Raw genomic sequence first — 22,618 nt, forward strand, 5'->3', positions numbered from 1 at the left:
CTGACCTGATCTGCCCCATAGTGGCTCAACATAACAGCCTACCACTTCAGGCTGCTACTTGTTGTAATATAACTTATAAAGGCTGTAGCCGGATCAGATAATGAAAACTGCCCTGAAGTCAAAACGGACAAGACATAAACCAAAAAATTAGCCTTTCACTGGAGAAGTATGTGTGCCAATTTTCAAATCACTATCGATACCATAAGAGGAGAGATCTGCTTGAACGTAGAGATAGAGCCAAGTTTATCACTGCAAAAACCCAACGTAGAAATATTCCCCCAAAATATCAGGAATATGTAGGACATCAATACAAACTTCCTGTAATATTTGCAAAATATAAAATTAACTAAGACATTTTTGTAGTATTTGTATTGTTTTACAAGGTAATCATTTTTTAAGAATAAACAGAAATATTCGAGAGACTAAGATTCTTTGTATACGGTACAGCAATCCCCTTTGGTGGATTCATCATAGTGAGAACAATTAAGAATCCTCCAAGCAGTAAAGAAGTAGAAATACAGAAGCAGAGTCTCTTGTTTCTTTCAAGGTACAATAGGATTGATGTTTCCACAAATATGGCTCCAGTGTTCTCCCCAGAAATTTTTGTCAGCCGGGTAGCAGGAAGAATAGCCGGGCGATGAATGCTACGTAAAACAATGAATGTGGAAAAATGTTATTTTATTTCCGATAGGCCATTAACAATAATATCAGACAGGTAAAGTTTTCTTCTCACGAACAAGACATAATAGAGTATTTTCAACTTCTAGTGTTCTACTGCTCATTTATAACCATTTAACACCAGTGCTTATCACTCGTTTGCTGTGGAATACCATACGGGTTTGTGACGTCATGTGGAATGCGATTCCACGCTAATCTAGATGCAATTATGTTGACAATAATGATGATTTATCATTTAAATAAACAGCTTTATAGTATTTACATTTTAATATGGAGCACAAATACCTCAGAATGTTATGTAACTCGCACATAATATCAACATTACGTTAGCAGGGCGGTCCGTAAAAACGGCAGGGCGGTGCACCCTTTTAAAAAGGTCCTAGGGAGAACACTCCGCTTCCTAAGTTACGAGGCAGTATATACATTTACTCAAGGGTGGCTTATTTCACGGATCTTTGACAGTGTTTAACCAGGGTGCATTTCATAAAATTAGCACAGTAGTCAAGAGCTTACTTGTTTCATAACTGTAGCATTCTGAGATTTACAGCAGGCATTTCTACCCATCTCCCTAGTCTTGTAAAATATTTTGTAAGTACTGTGTTTCTGCTAGCTAAAAAAATACGGAATCGTGTTTTCAATACAATCCTGTGACGAAAATGAAATATTGCCTATAAATTATAAGACCATGAACTTTTCCCCAAAGACTAGAATTCTTTATATGCAACAAACGTATGAATGTGGTGAACGATAATGTATACCACTAGTGGTGGACAACAAAGTAGAAATTATTTTAAATTATTGTATTTTCAGTTTGTACATACGTTTTGTAGTATTCTTTTTTTACCATATTTGGAATGTTCAAATCCATTACACTTATTTCTGCATCATAAAGCTGGTGGCCCGCATGTACTAGTGATGAACAGGATGTGTGATAACTGACTTTCACAGGGGATTACTGCCTGCAGGTACGTTACATCAGAACACGAACAGAGAAGAACTGGATGGCCACTCGCCGCATGTTCCTCTGAGCTACCAGTCTAATGCGCCCCCTGACTAGAGTGTTAAGGAACGACGAAAACACAAACATAATACCTGGTCAGCATGCGCCCGAAGCTCATAGGCTGTAGGCACAGGAGTTTGCAAAGGATCGCCTGCCTCTTATTCATGTATTTGGCAAACATAATTGCTATTAAAAGCTAATGGATCGTTCAAGGCACGTACTACATACAAGCAACTTTTGGGTACAGTGGAATGTCTCCATGTATAAAATGAGTTATTAAACTTTATTTTCTGCGTCTTTGGCGCATTTGCAAATGCACCCTGTTATAGAAAGTGTGTAGTAAAATGACTATTTGTTTCTCATTCGAAATACAGAACACTGTAGCGCTCGTTTGCAAACCAGCGACATGACGAATATAAGAACCAAGTGTGATGACTCATCAAGTTCAGGCGCGCCCCGCTAGGCAGCGCTAGAGTTTGGTAGCTCCACAATATCTATCAGCTGGTCTTCGGAATGGTGACACAGGAAACGTATTACTCCATAACTGATATAAGTATATACACTGTCTTTTATAAAAAGAATGAGAGATTACAATTAAAATACCACGGCAGAGAACAATGGAAAAATATCGTACACGAAAATAAGAGCTACGACTTTCAACAGATGTTGCGAAAAGCACAAGTTACTCGAGTGTATATATACATAAATAACACAACTCCCAGCATATTAAAAAACACCCATGAAGTATTTAAAGGTAATACTCTACTTACCATCTCAGTTTGTCGGTTACTGGACTTTCGAAAGCTTACGTGAAGATTTGGCGGATGTTCGAGATTGTAAATCTCGCCGGATTTCTTTCACTCTGAAGAAAAATCGGCACTTCAGATAATGATAAACAAGGCTGGGGATTATATCCATAACATGTTGAAGACAACAGCCAGCACCTGAAGGATCAACTGAAATTTTGTCTATAGAATGGATACAATCAAAAAATATTTCGCTCCACATCGATTTTGAGTTCAGTTTTTCACTAAATACTTTCTCGGCCTGGAAAAGAATGTCACATATACTTTTCGAAGGGCGTGTTAAACACACTTCATTATTGCTTGCACCGTAGTCTTTTATTTCGGAGAGAACTGAAAATGTACTATGATTATTTTCACGTAGAGAATGGACACAGGGCGAACACTTAATAAATTAAGAAGAATGCTTAACAACGTACCCAGCCAAATGGTACACTAAACACTTCTCAATCGAAAAGCTTCGAACTGTGTATTTCTAACCTGCTTCTCCAATAAATTAATTCTCGATTTTGCTGAGTTTAGACTGGATCTAGCTCGATTTAAATTTCGATTAGCATTTTGAGGCGCCTTGTGAGCGATAATATTGTCTTTTCGGCATCAGAAAGCACACTAGAATAACCCAAATTTTGATCAATATTAGACTGACCTTTTAATTCTCCATTTGCTGCTACACTCCCGTCTTCAATCATCTTTCTTCTTCTTCTAGTGGTGTCTAGATTCTTTTTTCCTGTTGGGAGTTTCACGGGACTTAATCTCACTTGAAAGGTATTTCGGCAAATTAGGGAAAATGTGAGGCACTGCTCCGGGACGTAATTTCCATCTCTCACGAGGCATAACCACTTTTTCAGCATTCACTATAAAGTTATCTGATTTTACTATCAAATCATCAGAGAAATGAACTTGATAAATTCTACTATTCCTTTCGTGGAATAGCTCTGGCCCATTTTTGAAATTTATTTCTATCCTTCGGTGGTGAAAAGAATTTTAAACCATTAACTAATCTACCATAGCCTGACTTACAGAGAGGCACAAAACAGTACGGCGTGTTGAACTATTAATTTAATCAGGCCACATAACACACGTGCTTTAAGTGCTCAACACACAATGAACTGAGTTTAGGAACTGAAAGCAAAGGAAATTCAACTTGTTGACCTGAAATATCTCGCACAATAACATCTCCCGCACTTTCCATCACATGGTTTGCCGGTCTATTGATGCACGTGTTGGACACCGACGTTTGCAGTGCTCCCAGTGGCGGGTCCACAAACTACCACGCTATAAGAGTTGAGTCATCACACTTGGTTCTTATATTCGTCATGCCAGCGATTAGGCATCCCGTTCTTCGTTAGTGCATACGGGACACTTGTACGTAGAAAGTACGGGGTTGGAGGGCCACCTGGTATAAATATTTGATTGCATGCATTTAAATTCTCATAAATTTCAAACCATATTGGGAAGTGGTGAACTCTTCTTGCTTCATGATATTATGAGTAATCATTCATTGTCATGTTTTTAATAATAGTAAATTTGCCAAATATTATCTCCTTGTAACCATCAAAAATAGGCTGCAATTTCTTATGAAAATCAGAATGATAACTTTGCAATCTGTGTTCAACAACAAATTTGACGTAGGCCTCATTAAAAGACGAAGTACACTGTAAACACCAGCAAAGGCAGCACATAGCCTACTCCTGTTGAATAACACCAAAAAGTGTGCTCAAAGTTTTCCGTCCCCATCCGGCGGGCACAATCGCCCCCTCTCTATATGAACACTTCAGAGAGGTTTGGCATGCAATCTAGTGATTAGAAATTGTATACCACCACCTCCCCTATCCTGCCGGCCAACATTCTGATGGTGAAAATTTATTCCACCCACAGGACTCGAACTGGCTAACCACAGCGTTACTGAAGGCAGAGGCTGGTAATTCGAGAGTTTAAAAGCTAGACTTCGTGCCTGTGGATGTATTGGCATGTCAGAGAAAATTCCATCTTTCAGTGCTTCATAAAACCGTAGTGAAACACGTTGTTGTTATTGTGAGAATTTTGATTACATTTTATTGATAAAAACCAACATTAAGTAACTTAGGATAACAAGAATATGAATAGGGTCAAAAGTACACTTCACTCAAATGTTTTCTGTGTCCAGTCACTGTACAGCATCAATCCATGGCTCCATGTACTCAGCACAACTTGAAGGCACCCGCAACAGGGGTTTTTCTAACAACCAGGTCTCCCAGTTTGTACCGAATGGCAGAGCAGAGGAAAAGATTTCCTATTCTCTTACTGATCCTCCAGAAATTACTGTTTGGCCTCCTTGTTCACTTCAAATTCTTCAGCGATGAAGTCAGCATTCCTCAAGTCTGCTTTTTGGCTCCGTTTAACACTGATGCAGCCCTATATCAATGGGGTTGCATAAATTCTCCCCAATGTGACTGCAGTTTCGAATTGCAAACCATCAAGCGTATTGTGCAGGAGTGCCCTCTACATGCATATCCTGGCTCCTTGGATGAACTCCACTCAGCATCTCCAGAAGGAATTAGATGGATTGCAGACCTTCCTATCCATATTTGAAAAGTGGTCCTAACGTTGCAAATTGTATATATGTAATAATATAATTTAATGTAATTCTTATTCTCCTGTATCATACGCTAAATGAATAATAATAATAATAACTTGTCAAAAACTCTAATCAAGTCCTTCCTATACTACGGTGGTACAAGCACTACTTCGTTGGATCCGACAAGCTTGGCAGAGTTGATTCTCTCGACCTCCATCAGTCAATATAATATATAATAATATAATCAATCAGTCACTACTGATCCACATTTAGGGCAGTCGCTCAGGTGGCAGATTCCCTATCTGTTGTTTTGCTAGCCTTTTCTTAAATGATTCCAAAGAAATTGGAAAATTATTAAACATCTCCCTTGGTAAGTTATTCCAATCCCTAACTCCCCTTCCTATAAACGAATATTTGCCTACTAATGTCATTCCACACCATCTCTCCACTGACAGCTCAGAACATACCGCTTAATCGAGCAGCTCGTCTTCTCCCAAGTATTCACAGTCCAAACTTTGCAACACTTTTGTAACACAACTTTTTTTGTTGGAAATCACCCAGAAAAAAGTCAAGCGGCTTTTCTTTGGATTTTTTCCAGTTCTTGAATCAACTAATCCTGGTGAGGGTCGCATACACTAGAACCATACTCTAGTTGAGGTCTTACCAGAGACTTATATGCCCTCTCCTTTACATCTTTACTACAACCCCTAAATACCCTCATAACTATATGAAAGATCTGTACCCTTTATTTACAATCCCAACTATGTGATTACCTCAATGAAGATCTTTCCTTATATTAACACCTATATACTTACAGTGAACCCCCTAAGGAACTTTCACCTCATCAACGCAGTAATTAAAACTGAGAGGACTTTTCCTATTTGTGAAACTCACAACCTGACTTTTAACCCCGTTTATCATCATACCATTGCCTGCTGTCCATCTCACAACATTGAGGTCATTTTGCAGTTCCTCACAATCTCGAAACTTATTTATTACTCTATACAGAATAAAATTGTCTGCAAAAAGCCTTACCTCTGATTCCGCTTCTTTATTCATATGATTATATATATAAAAAGAAACATAAACGTCCAATAATACTGCCTTGAAGAATTTTCCTCTTAATTATTACAGGGTCAGATAAAGCTTCACCTACTCTAATTCTCTGAAATCTATTTTCTAGAAATATGGCAACCGATTCAGTCACTCTTTTTGTCTAGTCCAATTGCATTCATTTTTGCCAGTAGTCTCCCATGATCCACCCCTATCAAATGCTTTAGACAGGTCAATCGCGATACAGTCCATTTGACCTCCTGAATCCAGGATATCTGCTATATCTTGCTGGAATCCTACAAGTTGAGCTCAATGGAATAACCTGTCCTTAACCCAAACTGCCTTCTATCGAACCACATGTTGTGTCGATCCTGTAGTGATCAGCATATGCTTTATATTTTCAATTTTACAGTAATTTTACCCTGAAATATGAATATCAATCCATGGTCAGATATGATTTGAAGAGGAATTCCAAATATTACTTTTGACTTGGCAATGACTTCCTTTGCAGTAGTCTATTTTGTAAGGTATAAACAAACAAATTGAAGGAATCCATCAGTTACTGAAAATATGTGACTATAGCCCTTAAGGGTAGATTCTGATGGCTCAAGATGTACATGAAAGGTGTACAACAGCACACTTTATATGCAAACATTGTTCCTGTTTTCCATGTCCAATTAGTTGATCTAATGGTAATCAATACCCAATCATAATGAGAGATTGGTCTACGTGGAAATCGTTGAACAGGCTTCGCGCTGGGGTTGGTAGATCAAGAATCAATATGGTAAAGGGGGGCTTTCCTGGCACATCCAGACAATGTGAATGTGGTGAAGACCAAACCACAGCCCTTCTCATGAACTGTAGTAAATGTCCTTTAAATTGCACAATAGAGGACTTGATGGCTGCGACACCTAATGCCCATGATTTGGCAAAATTCTGGGCAGACGCTATTTGATATGTATGTCATCAAGTGCTATGTAAAATGTATGCTTCTGATATGAATGAATGAGAGATGTTTCCTCTGAACTACCACCACAGTACTAGCGTATTAAAAGAGCTTTCGCCTGTAGAGGATTCTGTTTTCTACGTTCTTCCTTTTTCATTCATGTTATTTTATTCTTAATTTTGAAGCCAGGACTGCAATGAGCACCTCTGACATTTATAGCATCCTGGTAGTCTTCAAGGTCATCATCATTTCCATGCTTCAGTAACAACTCTAATTAGATGAGGTGCTGAAAAATATGCTGTGTCAGTAGTTTCTTATCTCCCTCATGTCCCAAACATGAGACATTACATGTAGCAATTAAATCAGGTTCAGAGAAATTAACCAGGAACCTAACCTTATCGTCATATTCATCGGAAGCTTCTGAAAACCTCAATTAAGTTCCTGCCTTCATTGCCAAACACGAGCTTATGAAATATTTAAAACACATACAATCACAGGTGCAGTGGAGAATGTTTCCAGGCCTATTCTTTATAATGTCTGACAACTGGCTATACGAAATTCACAGACTCATCAGGAAAAATTAAAAGAATATTAAATTTATATTAAAAGCAATTTACACTAATTCCACTTACTACTACACAAACTCCCACAATGTTAACAGGCCAATTAAGACAGCCACACAACACTGGACCGGCAAGTCCTTGGAACGCATGCTTTAACATCATGGATGGCATGTCGTTCTACTTTCAGTTACATTCACCCTTGCAAATGGAGTTTTGTTCAGAACAAGAAAAAGTCCTGTCATTGGTCAGAAAGAGAGGTGGCCCCTAAATGGAAGTTCAAAATAGCCTACATTACTATCTGCACCTGACGAGAGGTCGCAGCAGCTTGTAGGTGTGGCACGAGTAACAGATACTACACGCTCGGCTATAAATATTTCCCCTGACAAGCAGTGCAGGCTCTCTGAAACAGGTGCATGTTTGTTATTAAACCGTAAACACCACTCTGAAACTTTACAACAGTACCTCACCGCAGACAGAACAGATGTTTATCGTCAGGCCTTGAGACTTGAGTTAGGTGCATGCGCACAACAGCCATGTGTAATTCTCGCACCCTTTATCCCGCATCCACTAGTCTTTTCTTCAGACGACCATAGTACCTTAATGGAATTTTAAATTGGCTGGAAAATTGCAGAGATCTTTAGAACAGCTTTTCACTGTATAAGATCATCATCATCATCAAGTGGATGCTGCACCAGTGTGGAATACACGTGAAGATAAATAATATCGGTAACATTTAAGCTTTCACGGCCCGTACTTGTAGACATGATATGCCATGTCAAGAAAACGAGGTGAAACACTTTATGTTTTGCAGAGAAATTTGTTCGGCATCTTCAGAAGAAAATCTCGACTGTTCCCGAGGAAGACTTCTACAATAATGAGGGTTTGAATTTAACCGTTAGTAGTAGAAGTGTAAGTGGTACGTTCATTCATCACCAGCTGGCTCACAGCACTAGCAAGTTGTAAATCTCATCGTTGGGTCTGTATTGAGAAACGTTATCTTCGTGAAAGAATGGTCTTTCGAGAGTCCACCTTTTCAATACATTCACTTTTTTATTGATTTACAAATATTTTTACATTATCGTTATGCCTTAAGCAGGACATGTTTCGGCTATTGTTTAGGCATCTTCGACCGCTGTTCCTACTACCCACACAGCGAGAGGCAGTAAGATTTTACATAATTTTAATCACCATACAGCAACATTCAGACAACGGATCACACACTATCTTACGAAAACGCTACCCAATTTTATTCCCAAGGTGACACTCAAGTCCACGAGGATTCCAGTGAGAGCACGCACATTGGATATTACAGACTAAATAACCCAAACCAACCAGTGTCATCACAAATTTTTAAAGCATGTCAATCATTTTCTTATCAAATGTACAATAATTTTAAACTTACCCATTTTTAGACAGAGCAATTGTTGCAAGCTAAATCTATTTATATATAGGACATGTATACAATTCACTAGTCATAACAATTCACATCAGCCAGATGGTTCCATAGATTATATAAAACTCGTAAAAATATATTTTTTAGGTAAAACAATTTGTGTCATCTGAATCATTTTAAGTATTTCATTATTAAACAAAACCCAGGATTGTGGCTATTTTGACCGTAGGTACTAGAAACAGCAGCTGAAGATGCCTATAAAATAGACAAAACATGACCTACTTAAGGCATAACAATAATATAAAAATATTTATGTAAATCAATAAAAAACAATGTATTGAAAAGGTGGACTCTCAAAAAAAAAAAAACATCCTTTTAGAAAAACAGTGCTAGCATTGAAAGCAGAAGCTGTCGGAACCAACAGAATTGGTCTGGGAGGTGGGGGGGTATAACTGGTGTGCACACATATGAAAGAACGACTCTTGACACAAGCCAGGAATGAAACATCTGGTGATCATGTCTACAAGAACAGTGTTGTAATTTATTTTGGTTTTTTTGTTCATTCAATAAGACTAAAATAACATATACCACATATAGTAGAAGTAACTCGGACAGCGCGTTTGTTTAAAATTTGGCGCTCAGTGTGACCAGAATGATTTGATACGTCACCGATATAACACCAGAGCCATGACTGTGTCCAGCAGGGTGTGGTACCTTCACAGTCATAGGAGAAAAAGTAAGCAATGAATTATTTTCAAGTAAATTAGGGTCTGGTTGTTTAAGTTCTTGTATTGAAATAATTTTCCTCTGTGTTTCAGAAATGTTCAATCATCGCTCTACCACAGAGGATCCAGACTTCGGCCTGTTCTTCGCTCCGAGCACTGCAGGCTCTTCGACGAACACAAAAACGACCACCACAAGACCGACTACAAGGCGAACCACCACGTCTACGTCCTCATTCGTGGAGGATGATCCCCCGGAGGACTACGAAGGTAAATGTTTCTGAATTCCAGCCCATCGTTAGCAATTATGACGAGAGAGAGATTTTTTAAAATAAATCTTCCCTCTTCCAGCAAGGTGACCATTCAGATTCATGTTACAATTTCAATAGAGTTAAAAAAACAACAAAAAGTGGAACTTTAACTGTTAATTCCAGGGGGGCTGGGGTGAAATGTTCATCACGTTCTTGGGTACAGATGGAAATGAATGATTCGTAGAGAGTCCCTCAGTATCTGTATTACTATTTTCTCTATTTTTCAGAATGGAACTTTCAAATTTTGTAGTAAGGTCGATGTCTGACTAGTGAGGGTGCCTCTTGCTCCAAATAGCAGGCCCCCGACAATCCACTGATTGATAGGTATTTTATATTTCGCTGAGAGGTAAGGCAAGAACAGAACATACTCGTAGCTTGGTTTTCTAGGTCCACATCCCAAACCTGATTTGAGTCTCTTTCAAAGCGAATGCTGGGATCTTGTCCTTTCAGTTGACTATGATGTTGGCCTTGCAATTAGAGTACCTCCCATCCAGGCTGTGTCATGGATGGACCAATCGATGTTCTTACACGGTGGTCGCGATAGCTGTACATTAGCTCCGTGCTCCACCAGAATCCCAGCACATGTCTGAGTTAGAAAGGAAGAACTATGAAGAACGGAAGGTGTGAAAATGTAAGATCGCTAGGTCTTGCAAATACAAGCTGATCCACCTCACCCATATCCCATCCCCACACGGACTAAGAATATAGCTCCCTCGTGTTAAATCCGACCCCAGTGGAACAAACAGTAGGCCTGTTCTTCACAGAAATAATATCTCAAATATAAACTTCTTGTTCAAATGAATATTTGTAGATACGGAGTCATCATGAAGGTAGAACTTTGAAATATCTTAGTCCAGAACTTCAAAGCGCTATGGTTTCTGAATTTGAAAACACAGAGAAACAAATGAAGGCTTAAATTAAAGGTCTAGGGACACTTTTTCATTAGAGGGAAAATTTGTATTGCCATTACTTCCTATTAAAAATTAAAACCGTGCATAACTTTGTCTGTCAATAGAGAAGTTCCCATTAAGAAAGTAAGGAAACAATTAACAAACGAGAAACGCATACTGTCTAAAAAAAAAAAAAAAAATATAAATATAAGTCACCACCTTATCAATACAAAATTTATTCACCTTCAGCTAGTAAATATGGTCAAGACCGGTTTCGGCCCCTAGGGGGTCATCTTCAGTTGACATGCATAAAAGATATATTTTACAAAAACATCACATATAATGATTAAAACTTAAAATAAGTCTAACCGATCATAAATGTTGGTATGTATGTCTTGGTACATATGAGCTATTGCATGTGTCAATCCTAAGTTTCCCAGCATACAGTGTCAAGGTAAGTAGTTAACTAATATACATCATCCATGAAATTACATGCTATTTTTCATGTTATCACTACCTAATTTGGGTTGTACAATGTGGAATGAGATATACATACATTTGTGTAAATTAATGGTAGTAAGTTCAGTAATATACATTAAAAATTGGTTCTTAAAATACATTAATTGATTATTGATCAGTCATATGAAAATGTAGAATTATTAGTTTGGACACTTGTGATTAAAATATTAGTATGCAATACCTTATTGGCATATATCTTAAATGCTAAAGTATCAGTTTATAAAGCCTATTATTCTTATTTTATGTCTTGGAATAGGGTTGAACTTTTAGAAAATTATTTGTTTTGTTGAGCATAGGCATTGGATAATCTTGTTAAATTGGACACATAACTAAAACAGTGGTATATATATACCTTGTTAAAAATACATTGTATTAACATTATTAATATGTGGTGCTATATATACATTGTTTGGGGTAAAATAGGGTTAACGAAGTTTTCACAACAGTATTTGATTAGTTATGATGTTCCGATGTAATGGGTCCGTAAAAATATATAACTATATACATAATTGCGGTTAGATAAGTATTTGTATAATCTGCTTGCAATTCAGGTAATATTTGGTTGTAATGTCTGGCGATATTTTGGGCAGCTACTGTTGTTAGAGCTATTAAGAGTCTTGAATATTATTGATGGAGCATGTTCTTCTTTTCGTGTGCCGTAATATGTTGAGTTGGTGACATTTGTAAGAACGCGCTGAATGTTATGCGTCCTGGTAAGGTGCACGTTGATTTTATCGTAGAAGCATATATGCTGTGAAAACAAAGTATGTTAGGTGTTGGAACCGTGCGCTCTGTGTAGCTGAGATCTCAACAGGCAGCTACACATTATATGTGATGTTTTTGTAAAATATATCTTTTATGCTTGTCAACTGAAGATGACCCCCTAGGGGCCAAAACCGGTCTTGACCATATTTACTAGCTGAAGGTGAATAAATTTTGTATTGATAAGGTGGTGACTTATATTTATATTGTTTTTGTAAAGTAATATCTATCAATACGGAAATGAACCTTATAAACAACAGTACTGTCTACTCTGTCGGTAGTGTTTCAGTATATCCCTATCCTGGCGGGGAGCTGTACCGGCAGGCGGAATCAAAGAAGTGATGTGGACATGCATACCTCGTTCCATCACCCCCCGACCCTAGACAGTGATCGAAGAGGAGTTATCGAACATCTCCCTTAGTAAAATACTCCAACCTTTAATTCTTCTACCTATAAACGAATGTCACATTTCTCTACGGGGTCGGATGTGAAGTGAGACGAATTTCCTAGAGAATTTTTATAACCGGATGCTCTTCCTCATATCAAGCTCATCAGAGGAGTTGAAATGAAATGAATGATGTGTAGCACGTAGTCTACTAGTCCCCTTCTGATGGGGCGTAATGCCTCGCTCCATGTGAACACTGCAGACACGCAATCTAATGATTAGAACTTGTATACCGCCACATTTCCTACCCTGCTGGCCAACACTCTGATGGGGAAAATATTTTGGCCAACGGAACTCGAACCGGATAACAACAGTGTCGGACCTTAAAGACTTGACGTCTTAACGATTGTAGCCGCTAGGCGGGCTCTACTCTTCCTATGACCCAATTTGTCCTCTTGAATTCAAACTTCGTCTTATGATCTTCCCTGCTTCATGCTTGGTGTTTTCCCGTCAAGATGCAGGGTCTGCTATAATTCTACATTGGGCCTTTCACTTCATCCAGTCCACGGTATCAGCAGATCGTACATATAGCATCCTCTTGGTTTCCGTACATCAAGGTGAAGTGCAAGAGCTTGCTGTGCAATGGAGGTTGTATCAGCTTTAATATGCCAACTAGGTCAACAATAGTCTAAATTCATTCTTAGTTGGTACAGTATAACTGATCAGATATTGTACTTCCTATAACTTTTGTTATGTAGTACTAACAACGTAAGTATATAAAAATTGAACTTTAGGTGCCTTCTCCTAAATTACCATTTTGTCCAGCGTGAATAACATCATTTACAGTCTAGACTGTAGTGCCTTATTCCCTGACTTTACATACCGATTTTCATTAAATTCTGTTCACCCATTTCCCCATGGTTTGGCAATGATTTGGACTTAGCAACAAAAATTTAAATTCATGAATATCTCTATTACACATTTTTACCGTACCAGCTATGATAAGACATAAAATGATCAGAAATTTAATTATATATAACTTTAGTTATGCACTATTTATCGATAGGACCACTAATAACATAGATATTTGCAAATTAAATTTTTGACCTTGCCCTAAACTACCATTTCACTCAGCGTGAATATACTTATTTATAGCCTAGATTGCAGTGCCTCATTCCCCAACTTACAGTATCAATTTTCATTAAATTCTGTTCAGCCATTTTCTCGTGATGCCTGCACAGATAGACATGATGGAAAATTAAAAAGTGCATTTCCTTCTTACTGTGGATATGACCGATACCCAGAAATACCATACTTCTTTTAATTCTGAGCAATGTACAGAGAAAACTCTTAATAGATACCATCGAAGCCCTGTCTCTCGCATCCTGATCTTCCTTACTTTAAAAAATTCTGTTCAAGCTTATTAGTCTAACTAATGTCATTCGATCTCCCCTGTGGTAACGCAGAATCTTTAACAAGTAAGTAATTTAAGTCGTGAACAAGGCACGTAGGGGCTAACAGTGGTGTGGTTTGCAGTAAATCCCTACAACTGCGGAGTGCCGGACAGGATCGCCAACACGCTGGTGGTGTACGGGACGGAAGCAGAGCGCGGAGAATGGCCGTGGCAGATTGCTCTCTTCAAGAACACCAACATCGAGAGCAGCACTGGCATCACCTTCCAGTGCGGGGGGACACTCGTCACTCGACGGCACGTCATCACAGGTGAGCACACGCTTGATGGGTTAGCTTTTATACAGTCGCAGAACTCCTTGTATAAACCATAAGTAATTTTAATGTAATCGACAAAATTGCACTGTTAATTCTATTTTTTAAATTTATGACTTAACAGTTTTTAATGTTAGCTCGTGTCTCTCTGATGTGAAAAAATAAAGATATAACCCATAGAATTATTGCAATTCAATAATTTAATTTGGACAAATCAAGGTTTGTGGCCAACTTATAGACAACGTAAGTTTGCAGTCAATGGATAGTGCAACTCTTGGTCCGAAAAATGAAACATGAATGTAATTGGGAAAATGTATTATGTTATTAACATTAGTTGGTACTTTTAATACAACACTAAGAAAGTATACTCAGTAGCAATAAGAAACTGAATGTTAACTGCATAACACTGCATACAGGAAGGTAGAATAATTTGCATACATAACCTCACTGGACAATACAAGCATCAGGGAGTCCGCAAGGTTGTACAGGTTAAGCCACTCGCTGAGGATTTGATGGGACAATTCCAACAAAACGCGGCGATGCTGATGTCGGCGTTTTACCTGCTGTTCCGAGATGTCGCACAGATTTTCAATGCAGTTCAAGTGAGAAGTAATAAGGTGGGGAAGTGTTCATAAAACCCGATGAACTTTGCTGTTATCTTGATATCAATAGCGTACTCATCATCCAGAATGTTTAAATAAACATGCAGGTTCATGTCAGTGGTCACCTCAGTGAGCAGGTCCAATCCACGATACGGAAAACACCCCCAAAACATCACAGACCCTGACCTTACACACATCTAGGATGAAAGGCTTCATTTGGCCTTCGTGCACTCGACAACACGAGTGATTGGAATACTGTCCGGCTCCATGGCTAAATGGTTAACGCGGTTGGCCTTTGGTCCCAGGGGTCCCGGGTTCAATTCCCGGCAGGTTCGGGAATTTTAACCAACATTGGTTAATTCCACTGGCACGGGAGCTTGGATGTATGTGTCGTCTTCATCATCATTTCATCTTCATCAAGACGTGCAGGTCGCCTACGGGTGTCGAATCAAAAGACCTGCACCTGGCGAACCGAACTTGTCCTCGGACACTCCCGGCATTAAATGCCATACGCCATTTCATTTCACTGGAACACTGGCAAAGTGGTTCGTCACACCACACTACATTCCACCAGTCAGCTACTGTCCACGTTCGATTATTTCTAAGCCACTGAAAACGTGCAGCTTTATGTGCCTGTGTTGGCTTCTTGTGAGGTGACCGACTCCAAATGTTCATGCGCACAGTTCCCGTCGCAATGTTCTCTCACTAACAGGTTGGGATGGACCTTCATTCACTGACTGCAGCAATTCCTGTCGAGTTTGGAAGTGATTTTGATTCGCAAGGCGTCTCCAGTCCCTCTGAGTCCGGATCTTCTTCCGACCACAATTCTGACTTGGTGTTTTGTGGGCACGTGTTGTACACCACTGCCTGTAGACATGTTGAACAGTCCGTTGTGAAATACCAACAAATCCTGCAACTTACAGTAATGCACCGTACGCCCATGGGCGCCATTTCTGCCACTCTGTCTTACATCCACCCACGTTGACGTACGCTGTCTGCGCGTGCGGGTGAGCACTGGGGTGACTGTTTGGTGAGCTTCCATACGTACATCTTTGTTATAGACTGTTGTGGATGTGAGAAACACCTCCGCAATTCTTTATTTGTAACGAGCTCTGTGGCTTCGTTTATTTCCATACCTCTTACCTTGTCTTGGTCTCCCTCTACTTCTCTTACCCTGCACGACAGGTCCATCCTATCCTCCTCCATTCGCTTCACATGACCCCACCACCGAAGCTGGGTTATGCATACAGCTTCACCTAGAGAGTTCACTCCTAACTCGACCTTTGTCTCCTGCCATTGTTCCCACCTCCTTGTACCAGCAATCATTTTCTCTACTTTCATGTCTTGTTTTGTTAAACTTATGAATAAAAATATCCAGACTCCACCCAGCTTTCACTCCTATATAGCAACGTTGGTCTGAAAACAGACTGGTGTAAAGATGTTCCTTCTTACAGAATACTCTTCATCGCAACTGCACCTTGATTCAATCTCGCCTACTACCATCGTGTGAGAACACACATCCTAAATATGTGAAATTATCTACCTGCATTCCCAATTCTCTTCTTACCCATTGACATCAATTTAATCTTGGAAAGGTTAAGTTTCATACCATACTCATTGCACCTATTTTCTTTTTTTGCTAGAGTGGCTTTACGTCGCACCGACACAGATAGGTCTCATGGCAACGATGGAATAGAAAAGGGCTAGGAGTGGGAAGGAAGCGGCTGTGGCCTTAAGGTACACTCCAGCATTTGCCTGGTGGGATTATGGCTAACCACAGAAAAACCATCTTCAGGGCTGCCAACAGTGGGATTCGAACCCACTATCTCCCGGATGCAAGCTCACAGCAGAGCGCCCCTAACCACATGGCCAACTCACCCGGTGCACCTATTTGTAATCTCCAACATATTCGACTGCAGACTTTTAGCACAACCTGCCATTAAGACCAAGTCGTCAACAAAGGTTGAACTGTTTATACATCCCTGCCACTTTGTACCTTTCAGCAGATCCATGTTAACTATGAACAACAAACATAAAGATTAACCCTGTAAGTACCTTGAACCAAGAACTCATTCTACTGTCAATTCTCACTGCAGCCCAATTTTTGGCATAAATGCCTTTGATTCATTTTAATAATATACATTTAATTGCATAATTTCTCAGTGCGGCTAACATATTTTCTCTTGGTACTGTGTCATATGCCTTCTCTAGATCTACCAAGAATAAACATAACGGTCTATTCCTCTCATAGCATTTTTCAACTTCCTGACGCATTCTGAAAATCTGATCTTGACAGCCCCTCTGTGGTCTCAAACCATGCTGGCTGTCATGCAACTTACTCTCAACCACTGATCGCACCCTTCCTTCCTGAACACCAGTAAACACCTTGCCTGGTACACTGATCAATGAAATGCCCAGATAGTTGTTGCAACCCTTCCTGTTCCCTTTCTTATAGATACGTGTCCAATCAGAAGGTACTTCACTAACATTCCATGCTAATCTTATTACTCTATGAAGCAATTTTATCCCTGACTTCCCACTAAATTTCACCGGCTGCTTTATAACAATGCAGTTTATTTACCATTCTTTCCACTTGTATTGAACTGCATTGTTCTCTACCTTGTAATTACTACACAATATAATGTATGTACATATTAATTTGCTTGATAACCCTGACATAACAAACGTAACATCACAAATTTATATACTGAATTTTAGAATAACTAAATTAATTTCTGTATAAGAAACAGCTGTAGCTTCATACGGTGCCAATTATTTTCGCATCAGCTGCTCAGCACAACGTAAAACATCTTCATTAAGTACTAATGGGATTTACTGTATTGTGTATTCAATAACTTTTGTTGATAAGAGAACAGTGTCCTTAAGGGAATTTACAAAACTCTATTCCTGTATTTCTTTAGAGCATTCGCTGTGAGACTAAATATCTCTTGATATCTCTGAATGTCACAGCTGCTCATTGTGTTGTGGAGAAGAGAGGCAGCAAGTTCCGCAAGCTGTCCACCTCTTCCCTGGCCGTCTTCATGGGCAAGAACAACATCCGAAGCTGGGCAGAGGAGGGGCAGCAGGCTGGCGAGGTGAGTGTCATCAGAGGTGACAGATCTTCCCCATAGAGGGCTTGTTTACGCATGTGGGTGACACTGCACAGCTTGAGCTGAAGGAAGTTCCTTTAACATTGCAGTACCAACACACACAGCTGACGAGTATGAGAGAAGGGCTATAGATAGATAGATTCTTCATTGGTGGTGAAGTTGGAACTCTAGGCCTTTTCTTACACTTAACCACTTAGTACAATAACGTGATTAACCTCCTAACATAGCAATGTACAACTGTTGGTAATAATAATTTTAAAACGAACTTAATACATTATTATAATCAAAGTGGAATAATATCTGGCCTCATTCTACAGGGTGGCGCACGAATAGTTGACACATTTGAAAAGCAAATATAAAATGCAACTTATATACTATGTTGTTAAAATTTCGCGCACACCTTCCCTGTTTCATGGAAATATCTGTATAGGTGACACTGCTGCTTTGTCTCCAAATTCTTGCATTCCAGAGAGCTTTCTGCCATGGCCGACCACGGCCGACTCTCCGTTCAGCAGCGCGCCAAAACAGTTAACTTTTATTGCAAATCAAAAAGTGTTACGGCGACACGAAGGAAATTTTGAGCTGTATTTCAGATTAGGTGGGCACCGGCTAGGAACACCATCCTTCGCTTATACAGAAACTTTGAAGAACAAGGCAGTGTGAAGGAAGAAAAGAGACCACGTGCACCAGCAGTTCGGTCTCCTGTGGGTCGCCATGGAGCGCAGCCCACACAAGTCAACACGGGAAGCTTCAAGAGGAAGTGGAATATCGCGCCCTTCAGTTCAAAGAATGTTACACGGTGACCTTCAGCTGTACCCGTATAAAATGACTGTACTACACAAGCTCACAGATCTTTCATTCACAGGGAGAAGAGATTGCAGTGCACCTTATGGACTCAATATAAAGATGAAGTACTGTTTAACACTTGGTTCTCTGACGAAGCCTATTTTCATCTCAACAGGTCAGTTAATAAACAAAATGTGCAGTTTTGGGCTACAGAAAAACCAGCCATTATTCACGATGAAAACACGTATGGAGAAGAAGTGAGTCTGTGGGTAGCTCTGTCAAGTCATGGGTTAAGTGGACAATTTTTCTTCAGTCAGACAGTTAATGCACAGCGATACAAGAACATGCTGGGGAATTAATTCATGCCTCAAATTCTCGCTATCCCTATTCACACGCAGTGGTTTATGCAAGATGTGGCAACACCTCACACAGCTAACGATGTTCTTGAGTTTTTGAGGGGAGTATTTGGTGATCGTGTGATGTCTCTTCGTTACCCAGCGTACAACAATAATGGAGGATTCTCACGGCCGCCTTAAAGCCCTGATTTAAATCCTGGTGATTTAGGGGATATTTGAAAGAAAAAATCTTCGCTTCAAGACCTCAAAGCCGCATGGAAATGCGTGCTTGGACTGTGCAGCTTCGCATTGAAATTCGTGAAGATCTGTGCTGCAAAGTCGTCAGAAACATGCGTACTCGTCTCGAAGAGGTAAACCGGCGCAATGGAGGCCACATTGAACCTGTGATATAGTGAAATGTATTTCCAAGCTGCCCATGTCTAAAATTTACTTAGTGTTCTTTGAAAAATAAAGTTGTTGTTCTAAAATTAAATGTGTCAACTATTCACGCGCCACCCGGTAGAACTAACCCTGATACATATTACAGTCTAAGAACAATATTTGAGCGTTCATTCACACATTTGGTCATCTGACAATCAGTTTGATGAATCAAGCAAGTACATTTGACTGACTAACTTAAATTTCTTAAAGGAAATCCTTGTCCCTAATGTTGGCAGAACCGGGCGAGTTGGTCATGTGGTCAGGAGCATGCGGCTGTGAGCTTTCATGCGGGAGACAGTGGGTTCGAATCCCGCTGTTGGCAGCCCTGAAGATGGTATTCCATGTTTTTCGATTTTCACACCAGGCAAATGCTGGGGCAGTACCTCAATTAAGGCCACGACCACTTTCTTCCAACTCCTAGGCCTTTCCTATCCCACAGTCGCTATAAGACCTATCTGTGTCGGTGCGATGTAAAGCCATTAGCAAAAATAAAAAAATATTGCCAGAGAGGGGTTTCCATGGTCTAGCAGCAGAAGTTGCAAAAGAGCTGTTGTAGGTGGTAGTATGATGTAGGCCAGAAGGTAAAGTAAAAGAACCAGATCGTGGACGGTGGTAAAAGATCCTATTGGTTTAAACTGTGCTGGAATATATACGATTCCTTGCTGCTGTGGATCGGTTTATGTCAGCCAAACGTGTAGGAAGGTAGCAACGAGGGTTAAAGAATATCGCATGCACTTACTTATTTACCAGCCAGAGAAGTCTGCTGTGGCAGAACATGTCGTACATAATGACCATCAAATGATTTTTTATGCAACTTCTGTCATTTATAAAGAGAAACATTTTAAACCTAGAATCATTCATGAGGTGATAGAAACTGCTAAACAATCAAATAATTTTAACAAAGGTGACACCTATGTACGCCGGCCCCGTGGTGTGGGGGTGGCGTGCCTGCCTCTTACCCGGAGAACCCGGGTTCAATTCTTGGCCAGGTCAGGGATTTTTACCTGGACCTGAGGGCTGGTTCGAGGTCCACTCAGCGTACGTGATTAGAATTGAGGAGCTATCTGACGGTGAGATAGCAGCCTCGGTCTAGAAAGCCAAGAATAACGGCCGAGAGGATTCGTCGTGCTGACCACATGACACCTCGTAATCTGCAGGTCTTCAGACTGAGCAGCGGTCGCTTGGTAGGCCAAGGCCCTTCAAGGGCTGTAGTGCCATGGGGTTTGTTCGTTTGACAGCTATATACTGAGTAGATCATGGCTACCCTCCATAGTTAACTTGTCAACCTGTTTCTCCTTGAATCTGAACACTCTGGAATGAATTACATTTCTCTGTCTGGTTACTATGGAATGACAGTTGCCAACACGTTATTTGTTACTGCTCTGAAGACGATCCTTGCCACGGTAGATTGTGAACATTACGCGACCTAATATCCCCAAATGAAGTATTATGTAGGTTTACCAGCTGTAGAGAGGGAACTGTCAGCTATATGATGTTTTCTCAGACAATAAATTGTCAAGGTAGTCGCCTAGATTGCCGAGAGACATCGGATACCAGTAGCCTCATCATGTGTGAATTTTGCACATGTTAATTATTATGAAGTTGTCTTTAGCGCAAAAAACCATACCACAAACGACATCCTAGGAAGTTTTAGAGAGAACGGTGCCTAGAAAAAGAACAGTGCGAAAGGATGTGGTTGGACCAAATTAAGGAAGATCTCATTTTAAAAATGTAAAAGAAAGGGACAAACATTGAAGGGTATAAAAATGTTAGTTATTTACAAATTAGTTCCAACAGACTGAAGAAGCTAACCGTTATAAATTAACTGTGTTGAAACTGACAAGAAATTGTTGTACCTACTCCAGCTGTTCAGCCATAATGCTGTGCCAAATTAAAATTGCAGAAAGTTCATTATTATGAAAGTTCGTTCTCATCAAGGGGGAAACTATACCACAAATCATCTAAATGTTGGGAAATCTGACAAAAAAGTATAGTCTCCTGTATAAAATTGCACTGGATTCTTGTGTCAAGAAGTATATAAATGTTGTTGTCTCCCGCAGGTGGAGGAGATCATAGTCCACCCTAGCTTCAACATCCACTACAACAACGACATCTCCATCCTGCTGCTCACCACCTCGGTGCACATCACTCAGTTCGTGAAGCCCATCTGTCTGTGGGACCGGCCTGCAGACCTCTCCATCATCGAGGGTCAGGTAGCATCGGTAAGTACATTCTATAATCGTGTCCAGATGTGAAATACAATGAAATCTCTCCTTATGGACACTACAAAGATACAGACATATTTTCATGTCTCGAACAGAGAGAGACAGGTGTGTCGGGATGTTTTAGAAATTAAAAATAAATTTTATGCCATTCAGTAAATGCAGATGTTACTTCGCGTGTATCGTAACTGCATGATACCGAGAATGAGTGGTATAACTACTTTTGAAGCAAAAGACTGAACGAAAAGCTGAACAGTCAAACAGATCCACCATACAATCAAAACACTTAAGATTCATTGCCCCATGCTGTTAAATACACACAGGAGAGTGACTGGCCAGCAGGCTGGCTCGTATCCCTTTGCTATTCTCGAGATTGAACTGCAACATGTAAGGTCGAACGACGTGCTATATTCAAATGAAGGTTTCGTTTATAAACAAGCGATATCAACGATTTGCACTTTAACAGCCATGATAGAGTACACTTCATACTTCTGTGTATATATTGCAAGGGAAAAAAAAATCTTACTTTGGTGCATGTGCCTCTGCTATCCTAAGTGCCTCATAGTAGAAAGGGAGAGGGTGAAATGTGGTGGCAGCACATAATCAACTCCTGTCGAATAGCACCGAGGGGTCTGGTCAAGGCTTAATGTCGTCATGGAATGGACGAATCACCATCAAGTCATGTGGAATGAGCACTGTGGAGAGGTTTAGAATTGAATCCAGTCTTTTTGGATGCAATCTGGTGATTAGACATTCTGTACCACCACCTTTCCTACGCTGCCGGCCAACATTCTTATGGCGACATTATTTTCAAC

The 22,618-nt window shown here is 39.9% G+C and overlaps 2 protein-coding genes across 5 annotated transcripts in view; one reads left to right on the forward strand and one right to left on the reverse strand.

Annotated features, from left to right (window-relative positions):
- The window catches only part of LOC136886796 (uncharacterized), a 262,354-nt gene that overhangs the window by 206,160 nt on the left and 33,576 nt on the right, over positions 1-22,618 (reverse strand). The window lies entirely within an intron of this gene.
- Positions 1-22,618, forward strand: part of LOC136885977 (serine protease gd) — an 88,951-nt gene that overhangs the window by 56,478 nt on the left and 9,855 nt on the right. The window contains exons 5-8 of the mRNA XM_067158685.2: positions 9,812-9,985; positions 14,119-14,304; positions 17,880-18,004; positions 21,642-21,803. Of these exons, the coding sequence (XP_067014786.2) occupies positions 9,812-9,985; positions 14,119-14,304; positions 17,880-18,004; positions 21,642-21,803 (647 nt within the window). The remainder of the gene's footprint in view (positions 1-9,811; positions 9,986-14,118; positions 14,305-17,879; positions 18,005-21,641; positions 21,804-22,618) is intronic.

This window comes from Anabrus simplex, chromosome X, assembly GCF_040414725.1.
Source record: "Anabrus simplex isolate iqAnaSimp1 chromosome X, ASM4041472v1, whole genome shotgun sequence".
Taxonomy (NCBI): Eukaryota; Metazoa; Arthropoda; class Insecta; order Orthoptera; family Tettigoniidae; genus Anabrus; species Anabrus simplex.